The 20,025-nt window shown below is 34.9% G+C and overlaps 1 protein-coding gene across 12 annotated transcripts in view; it reads right to left on the reverse strand.

Annotated features, from left to right (window-relative positions):
- Window positions 1–20,025, reverse strand: part of PTPRD (protein tyrosine phosphatase receptor type D) — a 428,647-nt gene that overhangs the window by 71,068 nt on the left and 337,554 nt on the right. For all 12 annotated transcript variants that reach the window (XM_088130360.1, XM_088130356.1, XM_088130355.1 and 9 more), the window contains one exon: window positions 14,006–14,129. In XM_088130360.1, the coding sequence (XP_087986486.1) occupies window positions 14,006–14,129 (124 nt within the window). The remainder of the gene's footprint in view (window positions 1–14,005; window positions 14,130–20,025) is intronic.

Genomic DNA, 20,025 nt, shown 5'->3' on the forward strand with positions numbered 1-20,025 from the left:
ATGAGGCTTTACAAATAGCTGTGGAAAGAAGGAATGCGAAAAGCAAGGGTGAAAGGGAAAGATATAAGCAACTGAATGCAGATTTCCAGAGAATAGCAAGGAGAGATAAGAAGGCCTTCTTAAATGAACAATGCAAAGAAATCGAGGAAAACAATAGAATGGGGAAGACTAGAGATCTCTACAAGAAAATTGGAGATATGAAAGGAACGTTTAGTGCAAAGATGGGCATGATAAAGGACAAAAAAGGCAGGGACCTAACAGAAGCAGAAGAGATTAAGAAGAGGTGGCAAGAATACACAGAAGAACTATACAAGAAAGATCTTAGTGTCCCTGATGTCCACGCTGGTGTGATCACTGACCTTGAGCCAGACATCCTAGAGAGTGAAGTCAAGTGGGCCTTAGGAAGCATTGCTAACAACAAAGCTAGTGGAGATGACAGTATTCCAGCTGAGTTATTTAAAATACTAAAAGATGATGGTGTTAAAGTGCTGCACTCAATATGCCAGCAAGTTTGGAAAACACAACAGTGGCCACGGGATTGGAAAAGGTCAGTTTATGTTCCAATTCCAAAGAAGGGCAATGCCAAAGAATGCTCAAACTATCGCACAATTGCACTCATTTCACATGCTAGCAAGGTTATGCTCAAAATCCTACAAGCTAGGCTTCAGCAATACATGAACCGAGAACTACCGGATGTACAAGCTGGGTTTCGAAGAGGCAGAGGAACTAGAGATCAAATCGCCAACATTCGCTGGATCATGGAGAAAGCACGAGAGTTCCAGAAAAATATCTACTTCTGCTTCATTGACTATGCAAAAGCCTTCGATTGTGTGGATCACAACAAACTGTGGCAAATTCTTAAAGAGATGGGAGTACCAGACCACCTTACCTGTCTCCTGAGAAATCTGTATGTGGGCCAAGAAGCAACAGTTAGAACTGGTCATGGAACAACCGATTGGTTCAAAATAGGGAAAGGTGTATGACAAGGCTGCATACTGTCACCCTGCTTATTTAACCTATATGCAGAGTACATCATGAGAAATGCCAGGCTGGAAGAATCACAAGCTGGAATTAAGATTGCAGGGAGAATCATCCACAACCACAGATATGCAGACGATACCACCCTAATGGCAGAAAGTGAAAAAGAACTAAAGAGCCTCTTGATGAGGGTGAAAGAGGAGAGTGTAAAAGCTGGCTTGAAACTCAACATTAAAAAACTAAGATCATGGCATCTGGACCCATTAATTCCTGGCAAATAGAAGGGGTAGAAATGGAAGCAGTAACAGACTTCATTTATTTGGGCTCCAAGATCACCGCAGACGGAGACTGCAGCCATGAAATTAAAAGACGCTTGCTCCTTGGGAGGAAAGCTATGGCAAGCCTAGATAGCATATTAAAAAGCAGAGACGTCACCTTGCCGACAAAGATCCTCATAGTCAAAGCTATGGTTTTTCCAGTAGTAATGTATGGCTGTGAGAGCTGGACCATAAAGAAGGCTGAGCGCCGAAGAATTGATGCCTTTGAACTGTGGTGATGGAGAAGACTCTTGAGAGTCCCCTGGACTGCTAGGAGGTCAAACCAGTCAACCTTAAAGGAAATCAACCCTGATTGCTCATTGGAAGGATCGATAATGAAGCTCAAGCTCAGATACTTTGGTCACCTAATGCGAAGAGAGGACTCTTTGGAGAAGACCCTGATGCTGGGAAAGATTGAAGGCAAAAGGAGAAGAGGACGGCAGAGGATGAGATGGTTAGATAGCATCACTGAAGCAATGAGCATGAAACTGAGCAAACTCAGGGAGGCAGTGAAGGACAGGAAGGCCTGGCGCAATATGGTTCACGGGATCACAAAGAGTCGGACACGACTTAACGACTAAACAACAACAACAAAATATATTTTATAGGTAAATACACCTGTGAAAAACAGGAACCATTTTAATACATTCTTGAGCTTTAAGGCTGAATGTTTTACATTAATTGCATATTTTTAACGAGTTTGTTGTGAATTTACATTGAATAGATAGTTAATTTGAGATTGCAGCTGAAGGGAAGATATGCTACTTTTCTCAGACACTTACAAACCTAATGTTAGGATTTAATTGTTTAAACGGTAAAGAACAAGGTGGACAAACTTTGATTTTTCTTTATTGATCTTCTGTGTTGTTACAGTATATTGTATTAAGAAGGATTATGTTGCTGCCACTTTTAGACAATGTTGGCTCAATAAATGAGCCTTTCAAAATAAATGGAAAATCTGAAAGTCAGAAAAGGAAAAAGAAATCTGAAAGTCCAACAGAATGATCTCGTAAAAAGAATTTTCATACCTAATTCTCATTCTCCACTCAATTACCTGTGAAGTAGAATTCTGACCTCTTCTGACCCTATTAAATTTCAACAGACTTTGGAAAGGATTTTTAAACTGTATGGATTATTTATGAAGTTTGCTTTGACCTGCAGTATCATCCTTGGTACCCCTGAACATCCATAAAGATTTTAAAAACCTATATAAGAAGAAACAAGTTGCAGCCAGAATTTGGACAGATTTCAATGCTAAGGGAAAAATGATAACCATGATTTTCATGAGTGAACAGGGAAGAAAATGATCACAAATACAAAATGTAAATGAAAGAAATTGTACATTAATTACCAATATCTCAGACTGTTTCTCGTTCTAAGCCTCTTTCCTAGCATATCTATGTATGTACCTTAAATCTAGAAAAGCCATATAAATGTTGGTTTTAATAGGCTGCTATAATACAGTGTTAGATGCTTAATAACATTACACATTTATAAGAATGGGGAATTTATTCTTAGCTACAGCTTAAGTCTAATTCAAGATATAATCTCATCGCAGTTGGTGAAAGTATAGTTCTATATACACATGTACAAAAGATTGCCATTTTAATTTGTAAGAGTTGCCATCTGATGTATAAATAAGACATAATAATATTTTGAAAAGTAAATGTCAGCACAAAAACACTTAAAGTAGAAATACATATGAAATGGAGAAATGTTGAAGGTCCTGTGTCTTGATCAGGGTTTGACAGTCCCTGGATATGCAATGGTGTAGGCCCAAGTTATCTGTAGACTGTACAACAAGGATGGTTAAAAGAAGTGTTGCCAGGGTCATGGGAATTGCTAACAGCCATTTCTGCAAGTGTTTGGTACATACAGTAGTGTAGCTGGGAAATTCTAAACACAGAGCAAAGGTTTCTATTTAATAGCCCCCAGCTGACATACAGTAAAGTGAGTACATTATTTTATGCTTGCCAGATAATTTAGATTGCAGTCATATACACATTCTGCATGATAAATCTTACTGATTTACTTGAAACAATCAAATATTATACTAATAGGTAATGGACTGCTGTTTTGATTACATTTTGGTTTTACTGAGGAACTGAAGATAAAGGACCACAACATCTAAAGTACATTAGGGCTCATATTCAATGCAATTGATTGTAACCAGTCTATAATACATTTCAGTAACACTGCCATTAATTTTTTTTTAACTGGACTAATAAACAATTAAAAAGTCTTAGTTTATTCCATTTGCTGCAGCTATTTACAATATGTTGAAAATCCAAATAAATCATGTTTATTTTTTTGCATGTTCCTTTCAATAAACAAATTTTATATGTGATATCAGCATATTTCTTTCCCTGGTATATTTTGTGTTATGTAACAAATATAATACAGATATTATAAAAACATTATATATATATATATATATATATATATATATATTTGTTAATTCAGATAATTTCTCTGAAGTATCTGCATTGTAAATTTTGAAAACTAACTTTATTTTATTAATTTACAGTCAAAGGCCAAATTACATCACAAAAAATTTTAAAAGTGCAGATATAGATTGCCATATCAATTTGGGGAATATCAATTTTGGAGAGTTTGCATTAAATAGCAAACAAGAATGAGTCTCCACTATTCCTATACTTTACTTCAAGCAACCTAGTTACAGTGTGTATACTAAGCCTTTGAAAGCCATAGTTTACAACAAAAGAGAGACTTTGGGATTCAGAAACTTTCTGGGCTGATGAAAAGCTTTTCAGGAATTTCCTGAATGTGGAAATATGAGTTAATGATTCAGAAAATAACACTAGCTGGGCAAAATGCCACAAACCTTCCATCTATCAAAAATGACAAAACATTTCTCCACAGAACAGATGAGGAGAAGAACAAGGCCAACAAGAGAAATATACACCTAGTGCACGTTATAATTGAAGATATGGACTGGGCATTTATAAAAGAAACATTTTTTCTAGGTAACTTAGAAGTACATTTACAAATGTCTGGTATTGTTCTGTGATGCATCATTTACTTCAAAATAAAACACATAAATATAAATCAATGAACGAACACTGGAAAAATAAAAATCCTTCCCCTACATTAGCAAGATGATCTTTTGAGACAGCTGGCTTCTAGCCATGACAACTGATGTATTAACATCGTTCAGCAACGAAGAGTATGCTGCCAATGCTTAATATAAGATGCTTCCAATACTGTTTTGAACCCATTGCTACTGTACAGGAATGTGATTCATTTTTATATTTTGTATTTATTATGCATTTCTTTAAACTACAAGAAAAAGTAAAAAAAAAAAGAAGAATAAAACAGAAAACAGAACAAACAGAAAAACAAAACAAAACAGAAAAACAAAACAAAAACTATATTACATTTAACAAATAATTCAGCCTAATACAATATGATTATTTAAAAAAAATAAGTAGAATTGGGAAATGGGTGGTTTAATCAGAGTGTTTGTCTGAAGTAGGATTACTAAACTTAAACTGAAAGTCTGGATCTTTGCAATGATAATATATGTTTCTCATGATGAATATAGCCTGGGTTCATTATGTCATATATTAAATGGGTATGTTTAGAATTAAATTAGAAAAAATGGCTAGACTTGCAGTTACTTCCAGATGGAGGAGCTTGTAAGAGTCATCCATAAAGCACGTATGTCTGGCCATGGCTGTTGGCACATTTCCAGATCAAGCAATTATTTTACTGTATTATACTGAGGACTGTGATGAATGTTGCTAGGAAAAATAATCTAACACAGGTTATGTCCAGGCAGTCAGCATTACATGAGAAGGATGAAGCAATCTTGTTGAAGTTTGGCAGGTCCTGTCTGGTCAGTACCTAAGGAATCTCTTGTATGTTGTCCTTAAATTCATGGAACAGTATTACTTTGATAAAGTAATACAGCTGATCCTCCTCCTAAAGTAAACTCTTCCAAAAGAGACAGCTGATCATGAGCAAAATATAGAAAACCAACCCTACCATTTATCATCAGTGATGCTAAGAATGCCTTTTAGTATGGCACACATTACTTTTCTTTATTATTGATATTTTCCCCCTTTTGGGATTAAATGCACATTCCATGTTTTATGTTTGCATTCTAATCCTGAAAAATATACTTCAGTGACAAAATAACCTATAATTTGCTCACATCACTTAGGGCATTAGCTTGCTAACTCTTGGTTTTGTTTTCTTTAACCTTATTTTCAGTGTTTAAGAATCAAAGTAATTGTTGGCCATGCGATGAAAAGGAGAAAACAGAGGTAGTCTAAAAAACGAAGTTGAAAGTGGAAGTCCTAAACTCAGAACTCAAAGGTTGAAGCAATTTATGTTGGACTCCAAAAGATGTATCACAAGGAGCCTGACCATGAATGGTTGAAATGTTATACTCATTATATTGTTATATATAATCAAGTGATTTGGCACCAGATCATCTGCTAAGAAACTGTTTCTATTATATATAAAGTATTCTTCATTAAGTATTTTGGATGGGAGTTGGTATTAATATTAACATCCAAGTATTTATCTCATATCTGCTTATTAAAAATCAGTTTGTGAATGACTAGAGAAGTGCTTAAAATGGTATCTAGACATCATACATTCATGTGTCTAGTGTATCCCTAGAAACTATGCACTTACTATCCACCTAAAAGAACAAAAAATGTATTTTGAACAATGACTTTTTGCGAAGTCCTGTATCATTTTAATTCTCTTCTACATATAGAATAATATATATTTTCAAAAAAAAGGTAATGTCTATAAATAGTGCACTCTACTGCTGATTATGTTTTTATTGTAACAGTTTTCATTGTTTTTAGTTTTTAATGAATTTTATTGTTATGTTTTTGGTTATTTTGTTGTATTGTTTTTTTGTTTTTAACTGTATGTTGCCCAGAGTCACGTATGTTTGATGGGCAGCTATATAAATTTACCAAAGAAAGAAAGAAAAAAATTAATATAAATGTAATATAATGATACTCAATATGATTACTTCTTTCCTAGAAAATACTGCATTACATTTGGATACCCAATTTGACAGTACTGAGAACCATGTTGATTAAATTTATTTGGTCCAGAATTTGTAAGTACCTTTCATCACAAGAATCACAATAATTTGGATATAGTTGTCAGACAACAATCATTTTAGTTTCCAGGGTTTGCTGTTGTTATTCCTTTTGTAAGAATATAGTTCAAAAAAAGGATAATGGGCAAACTTTTGCTTGAGTTAATGATTGTTAGAACCTAGTGGGGGTTGTACTTAATCTCTGAGTTTCTCTCAGTATCTTATGAACAATATATGTGCCAAAATGAAATGTCCCAAATCTGGCTGTGAATTCGTGAAATAAACATCTAGTGATAAAAGAGAATATCACTGTTATGATCCATCTCATTCTGCTCTTCATAGAATGAAAGCAAAATATTAATTAGAACATAGTGCCCTGGGTGGGCGTGCATAAAAAGACAATGTTTAGTTTTTGTAACTGACCTAGAACATGTCTTGTTAGCATTGTTATATTTTGGAACTGGGTGACTTTGAGCCAGTCCCTCTTTCTCAGTCCTAGGAAGAAGGCAATGGCAAACCACTTTCAAAAAATATTGCCAACAAAACTCTATGAACTTATCCACATAGTCGTCAAGAGTCAAGATTGGCTCAAAGGCATAATCCTCTCCCCCATCTATCTATAATCTAACTCTATATCATATTTTCCCACTTTATTCAATGCACAGGTTTTGAGTTTTGACTCACATACAGTATATGCAGACACAAATATACGAACATACACACTCCATGGAACATGAGAAATAATGCAAAACATAGTTGTTTAGCATAAGTTAGATACTAGTGAATTCTCCTGCTGTTGTTACTGCTTTACAACCAGGCATTTTTCATGTATAGTACTAAACACTAAAGAGGCTGAATGTTTTGTCTGTACAAAGGTAAATACAAGAGAGCTATGCAATGGGGATCACACCAATCTCAGTATTCTATTTTTTTATTCAGTGAACAAAGTTGTCATCTTAAATAGCTTTAATTAGACTTCACACTTTATTTGCAGAATGAAATTGCATCATGAAATTGTTTCAAGCCTTGACAAAGGCTAAGTACTGCACAATCTTCATATTTAAGACAAATTAAACCATAAACCTTTTTTTAGGGATGTTTTCCTAAGAAATGTGCCACTTAAGGGAATTTTAAAAAGAGAGTTAAAACTAATAGGATTAAGCTCCATAGCACTTATAAACAATTATCTTCAGAAAATAGATGAATTCACAAAAGGGAGGAAAATGTACTACTGATGATGATGAGTGTATATGGGGGGGTGCGCACACATTTAGTTTCAGTTGTAGAGAGCTAAATTAGATGTATATAAAATGTTTTTCATCGTGAGATTAGCCCATAACAAGGTCCATGTTTGTAAGCAGATTAGTATAGTTAATACTCAGCACACATACACAAAGGGAATAAAACTCATTGGAAAAAACTATGGTGAGAAAAAGCCATTTAAGTAATGAACAGTTACAGAATTTCAAAAACTGCTTGCACAAGAGGCCAAAGAATGTATAGAGCAAAGCTGAATATAAAAATAATGGAGTATGACAAACAGAAAAGTTACGCATGCAAAGGAATTTTGTTATTAAGTAGCAGAATGATTGGTGGAAGACAAAGATCTCATACTACTGTTCACTACAAATCCAAACTGATCACATCTATACCCAATCCTTTCTAAAAAAAAAAAAGTGTGTTGGAGAGTATATATGGAATTAATTCATTTTATTCTTGTAATAATTTGCAAGAGAGATACAGTAATGATGTGTGCAGAGGCTACAATTCTATATGGACTTTATAAGCATCACCAAACAGTGTACCTCTTTCTGAGTATGTAAGTACAAGACTGACAGCGAATTTTCAGCTAAGCAGAGATTTTAACCTGGGTGTCTGGGGCTACAGCATTTTATTATCCAACATCTCATGCTGATATTCTGATGCTGATACAGAATTGGGTCTTAGAACCAATGCTATTTCATGTTAATTCCTGCTGTGTTCTAATGAAATACATACATACATACACACACACATACATACACACAGACACGTATACATATATACATATATATATATATATATATATATATATATATATATGTGTCTCTGTGTATGTATGTGTGTGTGTGTGTATGTATGTATGTATTTCATTAGAACAAAGCAGTGTATGTATGTATGTATGTATTTAATATATATATATATTAAAAAAAAGCTAGATCTACCCTCAAAAGGATAAAATGAAATATGCATTCTTGGATGAACACACTAGCAAAATTCCTCTTTAAGTTTTTTTTTTTTTTTTATCAAACTAGTAGTTTCTATGGTAATTGCAAAACAAATGCTATTGTGAAATGAATATAATACAAGATAGCACATATATTTTCATATTTGGAATGTTTACTGTCTCTTTAGAAACTAGCAATAACATCTCAACGTTTGGAAAACATATTCATGGTGTTATAACCCAGGGCTTTAAACATAGCATTATATCCAGTTCTTGTAAAAATTTTAGTATCTTAAAAATATAAAGGGGCTTTTATAATTTTCACATTAAATTCTTCTTACAAAGGGCAATCAAAAACTAAACAAACAAACAAAAAAAACCCAGAATATATCTAATTACTTTTCAAGACATTGAATTCAAGATTCTAAAACTGATTAGTCTCAACATGCCTGGATCAATGAGGATGTGTCAGTGAAACTCAGGATGGAATCTAATAAAAAAGAATTGCTTCCATCAATGGTACACAGAGGATACAATCTCTTTCTGCGATTGTCTCAACATGTGTCACAAGTTTGGTAGATCCTTGAGAGGAGTGTGGGTGTATGTGTATGTGGGTTGCACAGAGAAGGTGAAATTGCCTTCCCACCTTGGATGATGGAAACAATTTCAGTGGCAGAAGTATCTAAAGCTACTCTAGATGCCACACCAGACTGATCTGAAAGGATGTAATACAGTTATGTCTCCAGTGATGCAAGTGTTGAACTTGAAACAAGAAAGTCTGAGATGCAACACCTACTTAGTCAGGTCTCACTGGGTAAACCTTAAACAAGACATACTCTTAAAGCTGGGCTATTGTGAGGATGAAGGGGGATGCACTATGGGTCCTGCAGAATCTTATGGGCTTTGCTATTTTATTTTATTATTCTTTGGCTTATTATCCTTTAGCTACAGGCACAAAACAGAATCATGTTCATAGCTTTTTAAACCTGACTTTCATTGATGCTCAAAAAAAATTTTGGGGGGGGGGGAATAACATCCAGAAATAATTATGTTACATTAATTTAAGATATACTTTTTATGACTTGTAAGTCAAATACACCTGCATCTTCACCTCTGCAAGGTAGAAAATTGGTATCTATTTCAGGACAATCATTGAGTTCATGATTTTTATTTATAGAAAAAAATACTGGACCTTTTTGTCAGAATTCCCTTTAATTCTTGTGAAAACCAGGTAAATGAGTGTCCTTCAGACACAGAAGGCTAAAAGTTCCATCATCTCCGAATGACACACTTGTTGGATGACGGAAATTATAGTCAACTACATCTGGAGCAAACTAGGTTGGGATGGCGTATGACAAGCTGTTCAACATTTCAGTATAATTAGGTGAGGCATAAGATTAAATGAACTCTGGCTTCCAATCTAATACAACTGATTAATTGAGTGATTATGTGTCATCAATTGGTGTCAACCGCCACATAGATCTCCAGGATAAGAACTATGCAAAAAGCAAGTCAAATATAGCAACTTTAAAAATAAAATGAAATACTATCTAATCAATACTTAGTTAATTAAGAGCCCCAAAATAACTGAAACTCCATTGCATGAAGGACCTTAATCTTAGTTCTTTGTTAACCCTCAGATAAAGAAGTGGACCAGAACTGTAACTGACCAATCCATTGTTGGAAATGAGCAGATCATGAATTATTTGGAGATCCCTGTATATAAATTACAGTATAAAGCAATTTTCCCAGCCTGGGCATCTTCCAGATATGTGGACTTTGGTACCCAGAATTCTGAATAATTAAGCATGCTTACTTGGAAATTCTGGGAGCTGAAATCCATGTATTTGCAGGGAAAGGCTTATATAAAGGGAAGAGTTATAAATTGGGATGGGAAGTCACTGATGTAACTGGCCATTTTTCCTGGGTAAGGTCAAACTGAACGGATTATATGTTTGAAGTGTATGTGTTGGGGGAGGGAGGGGAGTCTGAATAAGTTAAAGACTCATATTATTAATCCACAAAAATGAAAGGCAGTTTAGAAAGCACAATACAGTGGAACCTCGGGTTACGAATGCTTCTGTTAACGAACTTTTCGGGTTACAACCAGCTCTGGCCGCAAAATTTTGCTTTGGTTTGCGAACTCTGCCTCGGGATACAAACAGGATACGCGGCCATTTTCCCTCCCGTGACACGGTCCGCGGCCATTTTTCCGCCCCGACACGTGGTCCGTGGCCATTTTCCGCCCCTGACACGTGGTCCGCGGCCATTTTTCTGCCCCTGACACGTGGTCCGCGGCCATTTTTCCGCCCGACACGTGGTCCGTGGCCATTTTTCCGCCCCGACACGTGGTCCACGGCCATATTTCCGCCCCTGACATGTGGTCGTAGGGAGGGGGACTCTCCCTCCAAGCAATAGCCACCTCCCTGTCCTCCATGCCAGAACGGATTAATGGTAATTACATTGAATCTTATGGGGAAATTTCCTTCGGGTTATGTGATGAAATGGCATGGGACTGGAAGGGGGGGTAAAGAATGTGATCTCGTCTTCAGAGCAACGCACTGGAGATAAGAGGCGAAAGCTGACGCACCCCTAACATTCCAGGAGATAGTGAATTCCTGTTCCTGGGAACTAGCCGGCAGTCTGAGAAGATTCTGTAAACAAGCACTAGCTAATAAACCTTGCTGATTGAACCTGCACGGTCTCCAGGAGTTCCATGGGCTAGGCCTGACAGGTTGCGACCAATTCGGGTTGCAACCAGAGTCACGGAACGAATTAAGTTCGTAAACCGAGGTTCCACTGTAAACTGTGTTATGTTCCTGAATATTCTAAGCAGGGGTACAATCTACTATTGTAATGCTATCATAGCTACTGCAGTTATTCTATCAACGACAGCACTTTCAAAAGTTCCTTTTTTTTTTACTCTGATAAAGGAAAACACCAATTAATATCTGAGTGAAATGGTATTTGGACTGGACAGTTTGATACGGAATATAACTGATACATAAACTAAAACATTAAATGAGCATTACAGCTGAAACACACATAACTAGATCATTCCATGAGATTTTTAAAATATATTTGAAAAACTGAGTCTGTTATCAAAATCTCTGATATGCAACTCCGCAAATGGGGCCATTTTCCTTCAAGAAGCATTTGTTTGACCCATGCTGGAAAACTGATTACACCAAGAAACACAACCATTGTTCTGTCCTATGTCTGCTTGTTTTAGGTAACGTAAGATAAGTTGCTCTTTATATTACTATAAATGAAGTCCAGTGCAATTTAACAAGAGGCATAGGAGAAAGCAAAGAACTAGTACTATCCAACTGATTGACTGAAGCATGCCCTTATGCTCAAAGCAGCATGCTTTATCTCTGGCAAGAGTTTAACAGTGCACTGACATTTGAAGACCTATTGCCTGCACAAGAAGGTGGCACTGAGATTCCCTTTTCTGAAGTCCATCACCTGGTTAATTGGGATGCCAGGCTATATTTGAGAAAGGAGCACATTTTAATTTTTATAGCTATAGTTCATCACCATAATCAGAAATGGAAACTAAATTCTACCTTAAAGTATACTTATTTTATTTTTAAAAAAATGGTTAAGATGAAATTAATTAAAATTAATTCATTTTTAGGAGCTTTACTTGAAAAAAACAGCTGTATTAAAAACAAAACTGTTTTTGTTTCAAAACTATCCAATCCCATTACCTACTAAGTAGTTCTGCATGTGACAAATATTTTTTCTCCATTTACCTGTAGCTATGAAAAAGCTAGGATTAACCATATAATAATGAAAAATCTAGGATTAGGTATGTAAATAATTTCATCTGGAATTCAAATATGCATGTATATAATGGGTAAACATTAAAATAGTATTGAACTACCTATTAGAGTAATAGCATTCCTACCTAGTATCTACTACCTCAAATTTACCTTTAAAACATTTCTAGTTCTTAATCTTTCCACTCTTCTTTCAATTCTCAATGATCTTTTTTAAAACATGAACTTGTTCAATATAAGGAATGGGACAATAAAATTATTTTATTAAACATAAAACTTAAATTTCTAGTTAAAAGGCTGTTACTGCTAAATATATTTTGCAAAAGAATCAATCACAAGATGCAACTTTTCAAATGAGTCATATTCAATCATTCCATTGATTTTTTAAAAATCTCATTTATTAAGACCATTAACAGCATCTGAAAAAATGGTATACATCTATTTCCTTTAAGAGCAAGAAAACCTTGGTAATGTTATATATAAAACTGTTATATTAAATAAACTTACCCGTTTCCTTAGAAGCCTTTAAAAACACTGGGTGAATGAGTTGGGATTTGAAGTCAGTGAACCTCATCTGCCTTTTTACAGCACTGACTTTCTTCTACTGCAGCAAATCCTCAAGAACTAATGATGAAGATAATCTACAGGTACCACTACACTTTGCTAAAGTTAAACTAGATAAATTGTAACCTTTTTGGATTGTCTTGGTGTGGTTGTAAGCAAATTTGTATGTATTAACAACTTTGGTGGCTGGCCTTGTTATTTGTTGGGTCAAAAGTGCTGGAAAAATCACTCAATAATCTTTTAAATGAATCCTGATATCCTAATGTATATATATTGATGCAACATTTTTCTCCGTACCACTGCTGTTCAAAAGTAAGGGAAATTGCTCTCACTGAAAAATCATTATAACAACCAACATCTTTAAGGAACCCTACAATGAAGGATAAATTTGTTCAAATTTCATCATCATCATTATTATTTGATTTGTTTTCTAAGTCCATCCATCAAAAGTGCCTCAAAGTGGTATACAAATGGGTTAAAAATACATCATAATAACAAGGAAAGTTATTAACTAAGGTTATCGTTATTAGGCATATTTCCTTAATAGATTTTCTTCCTCTGAACAAGCTTTATTTTGGACAGAAATTTTCAGTTTAAAATGCTTGCATTTCTCTTGAAAAAAGTACTTTGATTTCATTTTGCACTAAAAATCCACTACGAAATGGGGCTCTTCTTTGAAGCCCTGGATCAGAGTAGTCACCTTGCTTTGACCCAGAGGCTAAAAGGGGCTTCTGGGGATGCACTGCACATACACAGAGCAACTTCTACCTGGTAACAGCTGCTGGCTGAATCTGATCAGCCCCTTTCAATGTGTATTGCCTTAATTCTCTGAGTTGAAGTGCTGTCTCATAGCTGGATTACTGTGATGGTCCAAACAGATAGGACACATGAGATAGAACAATACTGCTTTGCATTTGCCTAATTTATATCCCAGGTTTTATTCTCCTTTTTATTTTTTAATTGTTTTTGGTTTTGTACCTTTTTGATTTTTTATTAACACTTTTTTTTCTTTTTAGTTTTCGTCTCCATGTTTTGTTTCTTCAATCATTTTCTAAAGAAGTCTTACCTTCTATTGCTGATAGGAGAACTCGAGAATGGTCATAAGCAATAACATTTGCATATCTGTTCTTTGGTTTATTTACTTCCAGGTTAGAGTGTTCCCATGTAAATTGCTGACCTGGGTCGATTGACTGGAAACAAAGAAATGGGGAGAAAGGAAATTTTATTAACAGATTTTTTTTTAAAGGAAGTTTCATAACAGATTTGCTTGTATTGTATAGCTTAAAACAGTATCACATGAGTCTAATTCCACAATAATTTGTCATACTGATACTTACTGACATTCACATTTAGTCACTAGTCTTGCATAGATTTCTGTTGTTTTCATAAGAAATCAGACAAACAGCACAAGAGATGCATTATTTCTTTTAGAAATTTGGAGGGTGTGTGTGAGTTATACAGGAGAAATGAGAAAAATAAGATGTGCAGAGAATAATGAAAGGTTCGTGCTGATTTAACCATAACAACATTTCACCTCAGATTCCATATAACATTAAAAAAAAACACACACACAGAAAGCCGAGATAGTTCTTGCTTGTTCAAATATGCAAGAAAGAACACATGTTTATACTACCAGAAGTACTTTGCAATAATTTAAGTATTTGCAATTATAATATAAATATAAAATATTGATAAAAATACCTTCATTTTTAAAAACCCTAACGCTGAACGTTATGGTAGAGATGGAAGGTTTTCTCAATTCTGCAGTAATCCCATTCAAAACAAGAGATTCCAGGTTAAGAAAAGTACTGCATATGTACAAAACAGCCAGCATGAGAGAGCACTGGAATGCATTTGCCCAGGCAAGTAAATTTGGATGATATGTTTTACACTGGGCTAATATAAGAATATTGAGAAGAACTTTGAAACATGTAAAAAAATGCACTGGGGAAATCTAATCTGATCTGATCATCTAATCTGCTGTATTGGTTCAGTCTTGCTTCCACCTAATACATAATCCAGTAGAATAACTGCCTCTGAGTCCAACCAAATTCATAAGGTTGCATTTATTCTTTACACCCAGTATGGAATCAGAAATACATTCTGTACTGTCTTAAACTATATCTAGGTTCTTCCACCAATTTCTATGTCTGCAGTCTGGGCTGTTGCCCCTCCCTAATATAGTAGGAGGAACTGATTTCTGTACTTTGCCTTTGTAGCCTTTACTCCAATTGGAGAGAAGAAAGTTCAGACAAATTTGACAGTCTTGGGCTTCTGGGCTCAGACTATAAGTTCACATTTGTTATGTTTGTTAATACTTCCCCCCCCCCTTCCTTTTGGTGTACTTGTATTCTGGTGATATGTGATCTTAATGTGAATATGTTTCTCTTTTTACTTATGTTAGGTATCCTTTCACCCATTTTGTCCTACAGTACAGTTTTATATTCTGGAAGTAGAATTGCATGTCAGACATTCTAGATCTTGATGACAGTCTAGGATAGTATAGATATGTGCCTGATGAATGCAAGAATAATTGCAATCATATGAACCTTCTTGGGCTCAGATTATTCATTGGGAGCAATATTTGGATTGTGTATGAATGTAATATATGTGCATATGTGAATGGAACACGTTGGTTTGAAGCATTCAACCTCCCAACCAGTACTCAATGTCATCATCTTTTTTTCTGGGGGGGGGAGGGGGGCGTATAAGCTAGCAGCAGTTTCTGTCATAGCAGGACCACAGGGTTGGCCATCTAGCTAAAATACATATTTTTTATGGTTGGGGACATTCTATCACAATGCAAGATCTTTAACAATTTCATCATAATAAAGTATAATTCTGATGTTTCTTCCCTTCCTGTAATGAAACTTAAAATTGTCCATTCAAAATAGAAAACCATTATTTTTCTGGGGAAGGTTTTCAGTGATCTATCTCTCTGCCCCACTTAATAGTTTTCCAATCTAATGAACAAAAAAGGTAATAGTTACTTGCATGTTGTTTTTAGCAAGCAGAGAATATTTATGAAAATCCTAAATGCACTTACAAGATAATTGTCAATTAATTCAAGTAAAACAGAAATTATAATGTTAATCATCCAAAAGGAAAATCAACGATATTTGCTTATTGTGGACAATAAAAGCTAAAACAGTGAGTTGCTGATTATCTTTGATTAGATTACATCAATATATTAAGGCAACAATTTTTTTTCTCAACACATGGACAAAAATATGCCTTCTAAAGAACACAAGTGTTATACAGGCTCGTAATTAATCATATCAATACCAGAAAAAATCTGTTATTATATTGTTTATGTCTGAGGGATTGGTACTAGCAATAACAGAAGAACTTCAGTACAGAGTAAGTTAATGCTATGGTCAGGTTCTTGACATAACCACTTATATGTGACCAATATTATAAAAAGAAGGCTGAAAAGATTACTGTTTTAATTAAGAGATAAGAAAGAGCTAAAACACATCTACTTCCTATTCTCTTAAACTTTAGTGTCTAAAAAAAAAAAAACAGATCCCCCCCCAATGTAGCAGAGGATTCTTCTACTGAAATCTGACAACATTGCAACCCATTTTCTTGGACTGGTCTTCCATCCAACACTTCCTCACTTTAACTATCACAGTCACTATTAAATAAAAGTGATCCTTCTAGTCGAAAATCTGCTACAAACCTTTTCTCTGCCTTTAGTATAATAGCATATATTATAATGGAGATAGGCTGTACTTAAAATCTAGTAGCATTATATTAGAGATTAGGGGTAAGGTTCAGCATTTTCTTAATTCCAATAAAATATACTGGCACAATATCTATGAAAGAAACCATAACTGATGTGATTAAATCACCCATGTCTTCATTGATGTGATTTAAAGCTATTCAGGGAACACAGATCACAGAAAAAGAAACACCAGACGCTGGACGCAACTGACACGATAGGCGGAAAAAAGATCATTGGTGGAAGAAAGCCTGGATGAAGCTGACTACCTTGCGACTGCTGCTGGCCACAAGAGAGTAGGGCTGTAATTGTTATAGAGTAGGACTGTAATTGTAATTGTAACTGTAATTGTTAGATGTTGTACTATGTGAGCCACCCAGAGACCCCAATTAGGGGAGATGGGTGGAGATAAATTCAATGTAATCATCATCATCATCATTTTTATAGGAGCCAGGAAAAAGTCCAAAAGTAGACAAGGAGATATTCCCAATAATGTCAAGAATAAGGAAACACTTGCTCATACACTGTATGCATTATAAGACTAATGAACTTATCAAACATACTGCATTACCCTTTATAAACCTCAATTAGAACTAGCTATATTGTATGTAATAATGGATTCAAATATCTGCTTAAATTAGGTTAAATTTTAAGGGTGGAAAATAGTAGCACTGTGCCCTGTTTCTAGTTCTTTTACCTTATGATTTCACATCTGATCCTTAAATGGCTTCATCTGTCCACCAGATATTTATTAAGTGATTTCAGCCAGTACGTATTATAGAAAAGAATTTTGTTAATTTCTATCATGTGAGATAAAATTTCAGGATCTTAAAGATTATAATAGGGAAAATGAATATTTAACTACATACCTACAGATATGCACAGAGATTTGAAAGGGCAGAAAAACAAACAACAGAAACAGCAAGTTCCTGCTTTCAGCAAAACTAAAAAAAACACACTTAAAACATTTCATGAGTTGTATTCTGCTTGAATAAAACTTGAAATAATTAAGTTTCTACATTAGGAGAAGATACTATACTAAAATGCCATGCTAAAAGCAGGAGTACAAATAATGATAATAAGAAATTAGAAGGAGGAGAATGAAAGTGACATGTTGATGACACAAAAACATTTAGTGCAATCCCAAAAGAAGGGTGGAAAGGGAGACAGATTCCAAAGGAGAAGTATACACTGGAACTGTAGGGATAGTATAAGGAAAGGCAACATTCGGAATGACCCAAGGTTGGCAAAAGATGCTAAGAATGAACGAGGCTTCTTGAGACATGTTCAAAATAAAAGGAAGAGAAAATAATGGAAATGGAAAAGTATTAAGAGGCAGAAAAAAAGACAGGGCTACTTAACTAACTCTTCTCCTACAAGAGCGCCTATGCTCTGCCAAGCAATTTTAAGGAGCAGAATGGAGTTTGAAGCTTAGAATTGAATGAAAGATGGTCAGTGAATGTCTTTGAATGAGTGTATCTGCTGAATTAAATGTGAAGGAACTTGTGAATGACCTGGTCAAAACTCAGTGTATTATCTTTGATAAACCCTGCAGAATGAATAATGTGCCAGATGACTGGAGGAAAGTAAATATTATCCCTATCCACAAAGGAGAGGAATGGAGGCTCAACAGTATTACAGACGAGTCAGGTGTCAATATCTCAGAAGATTCTACAGTAGTTTCTAGAACAATTAATTTGTAAATATCTTTTTAAAAAATTGTAATTGCCATAAATCAGCATGGTTATGTCAGGAACTGGTCTTGTCAGACTAATCATCTCACTTTTTGACTGGGTAACTTGTTAGGAAATTGTGAAAATGTTGTAGGCCCCTTATAATTTCAACAAGTATCTGTTGGGGTGTCAATAAGTGGATTCACAAATTGTGTTGAAAAGAATTCTCATAAACAGTGAGGTCTCAAGTGAGGTGTCACAAGGCCCCGTCCTCTTCAATATTTTTATTAATTACTTGGATGAAGAGGTGGTGAGAATGATTATCAAATCTGCAGATGACGCAAAACTGAGCTAGATAGATGATACCTTAAAAGTCAGAAATAAAATTCAAAATGATGTTGATAGGTAAAAGAAATGGACTGAAAATAATGAAATGAAATTAAAGAGAGACAAAAAGCAAACTTTCCCACTTAGGAAAAAATCAAATGCAAAGGAAGATGACTAACTTAGTTATAGTACTTGTGAAAAAAGAAGATCTTGATTGCCACTGACAATGCCAGAAGTGTACTGTGGCTGCAAAAAATAACTTCAAGATCTGGAATACATCATTGTAGATGCAGGAGACAAAATAATGGATTCAAGATACAGGAAGGCAGATTCTGATTGAAAGTTGGAAAAACTTCCTAATAATAAGAGTACTTTGACAATGGAATAAATTAGACAGAGAAGTGATAGGCTCTTCTCTGCTGGATATGTTTAATAGAGGCTAGACAGCCATCTGTTGGGAATTACTTAATTTGGATTCCTGTACTGAGCAAGAAGTTATTCTCAATGGTCTCTTCCAATTTTAGGTGTTTATGAATCTAAGTTCTCTGCCATAATGAAGAATGGTAAGTTGAAACAAGCTCTTTGTTCCTCCCTTTTTCTTCCCAAAAGTGCAAACTTATAGCCAAGAAAATGGTTTTTAAAAGTTTAATTTAAAGACATACGTAAAAATGGAAGCAACACTGAGGCATACGTTTTACAGCTGGCGTCTGTAAAAGCCACTGACTTTTTGCATTGGCAGTTGGCTTGCAGCTCAAGTAACAAACAAAACAACATTGTTTTTGCAAAACTCAACAGCATAACAATGTTATCTGGAATGAACATGCAGTGTACACTTTTGGATTTTGCAAAGTGTCAAGTAAAGAAAGTGTAGCACACACCCAGGCAAAGACAATAACATGCACATGAATGGAAGAGTTATATTAGAACTCATAAAATTCTAATGCCATCATTGCAAACAGCAAAGAAAATTTACCTTCTAAGCAGACAGTGGTATTTCTTTATATACAAGTGGATCTCACTGAACATGTGCTTAAAATTCTCTCTCTCTCACCACTCACCTCCTCCTGCCTTTTGGCTACAGCCAATGTCAGCTGGCATGGAACCTGTCCGTGCTGTTTTATAGGCAAATGCACTTTCCAAATTGCCAAAATGTGAAGGAATTAAAATAACAAGCTAATTTGGAACAAAATGCCCTCTGAAAAACATAAATGTTCTATTCAAGAACACTCAAAATGGTTGTTTCAAGCCTGAAGCATTTTGTATACCTGTAAAATTAAAACAGAGTAGCTTACTGAGGCATTCTTTGTCTGAATAAAATAAATAGGGGAAGAATATTAAATGTTACTATTAAATATGAAAGGA

Source organism: Python bivittatus, unplaced genomic scaffold (genome assembly GCF_059951505.1).
Source record: "Python bivittatus isolate LINGU-HERP-01145 unplaced genomic scaffold, Pbiv_v1 ctg000850_np1212, whole genome shotgun sequence".
Lineage (NCBI taxonomy): Eukaryota > Metazoa > Chordata > Lepidosauria > Squamata > Pythonidae > Python > Python bivittatus.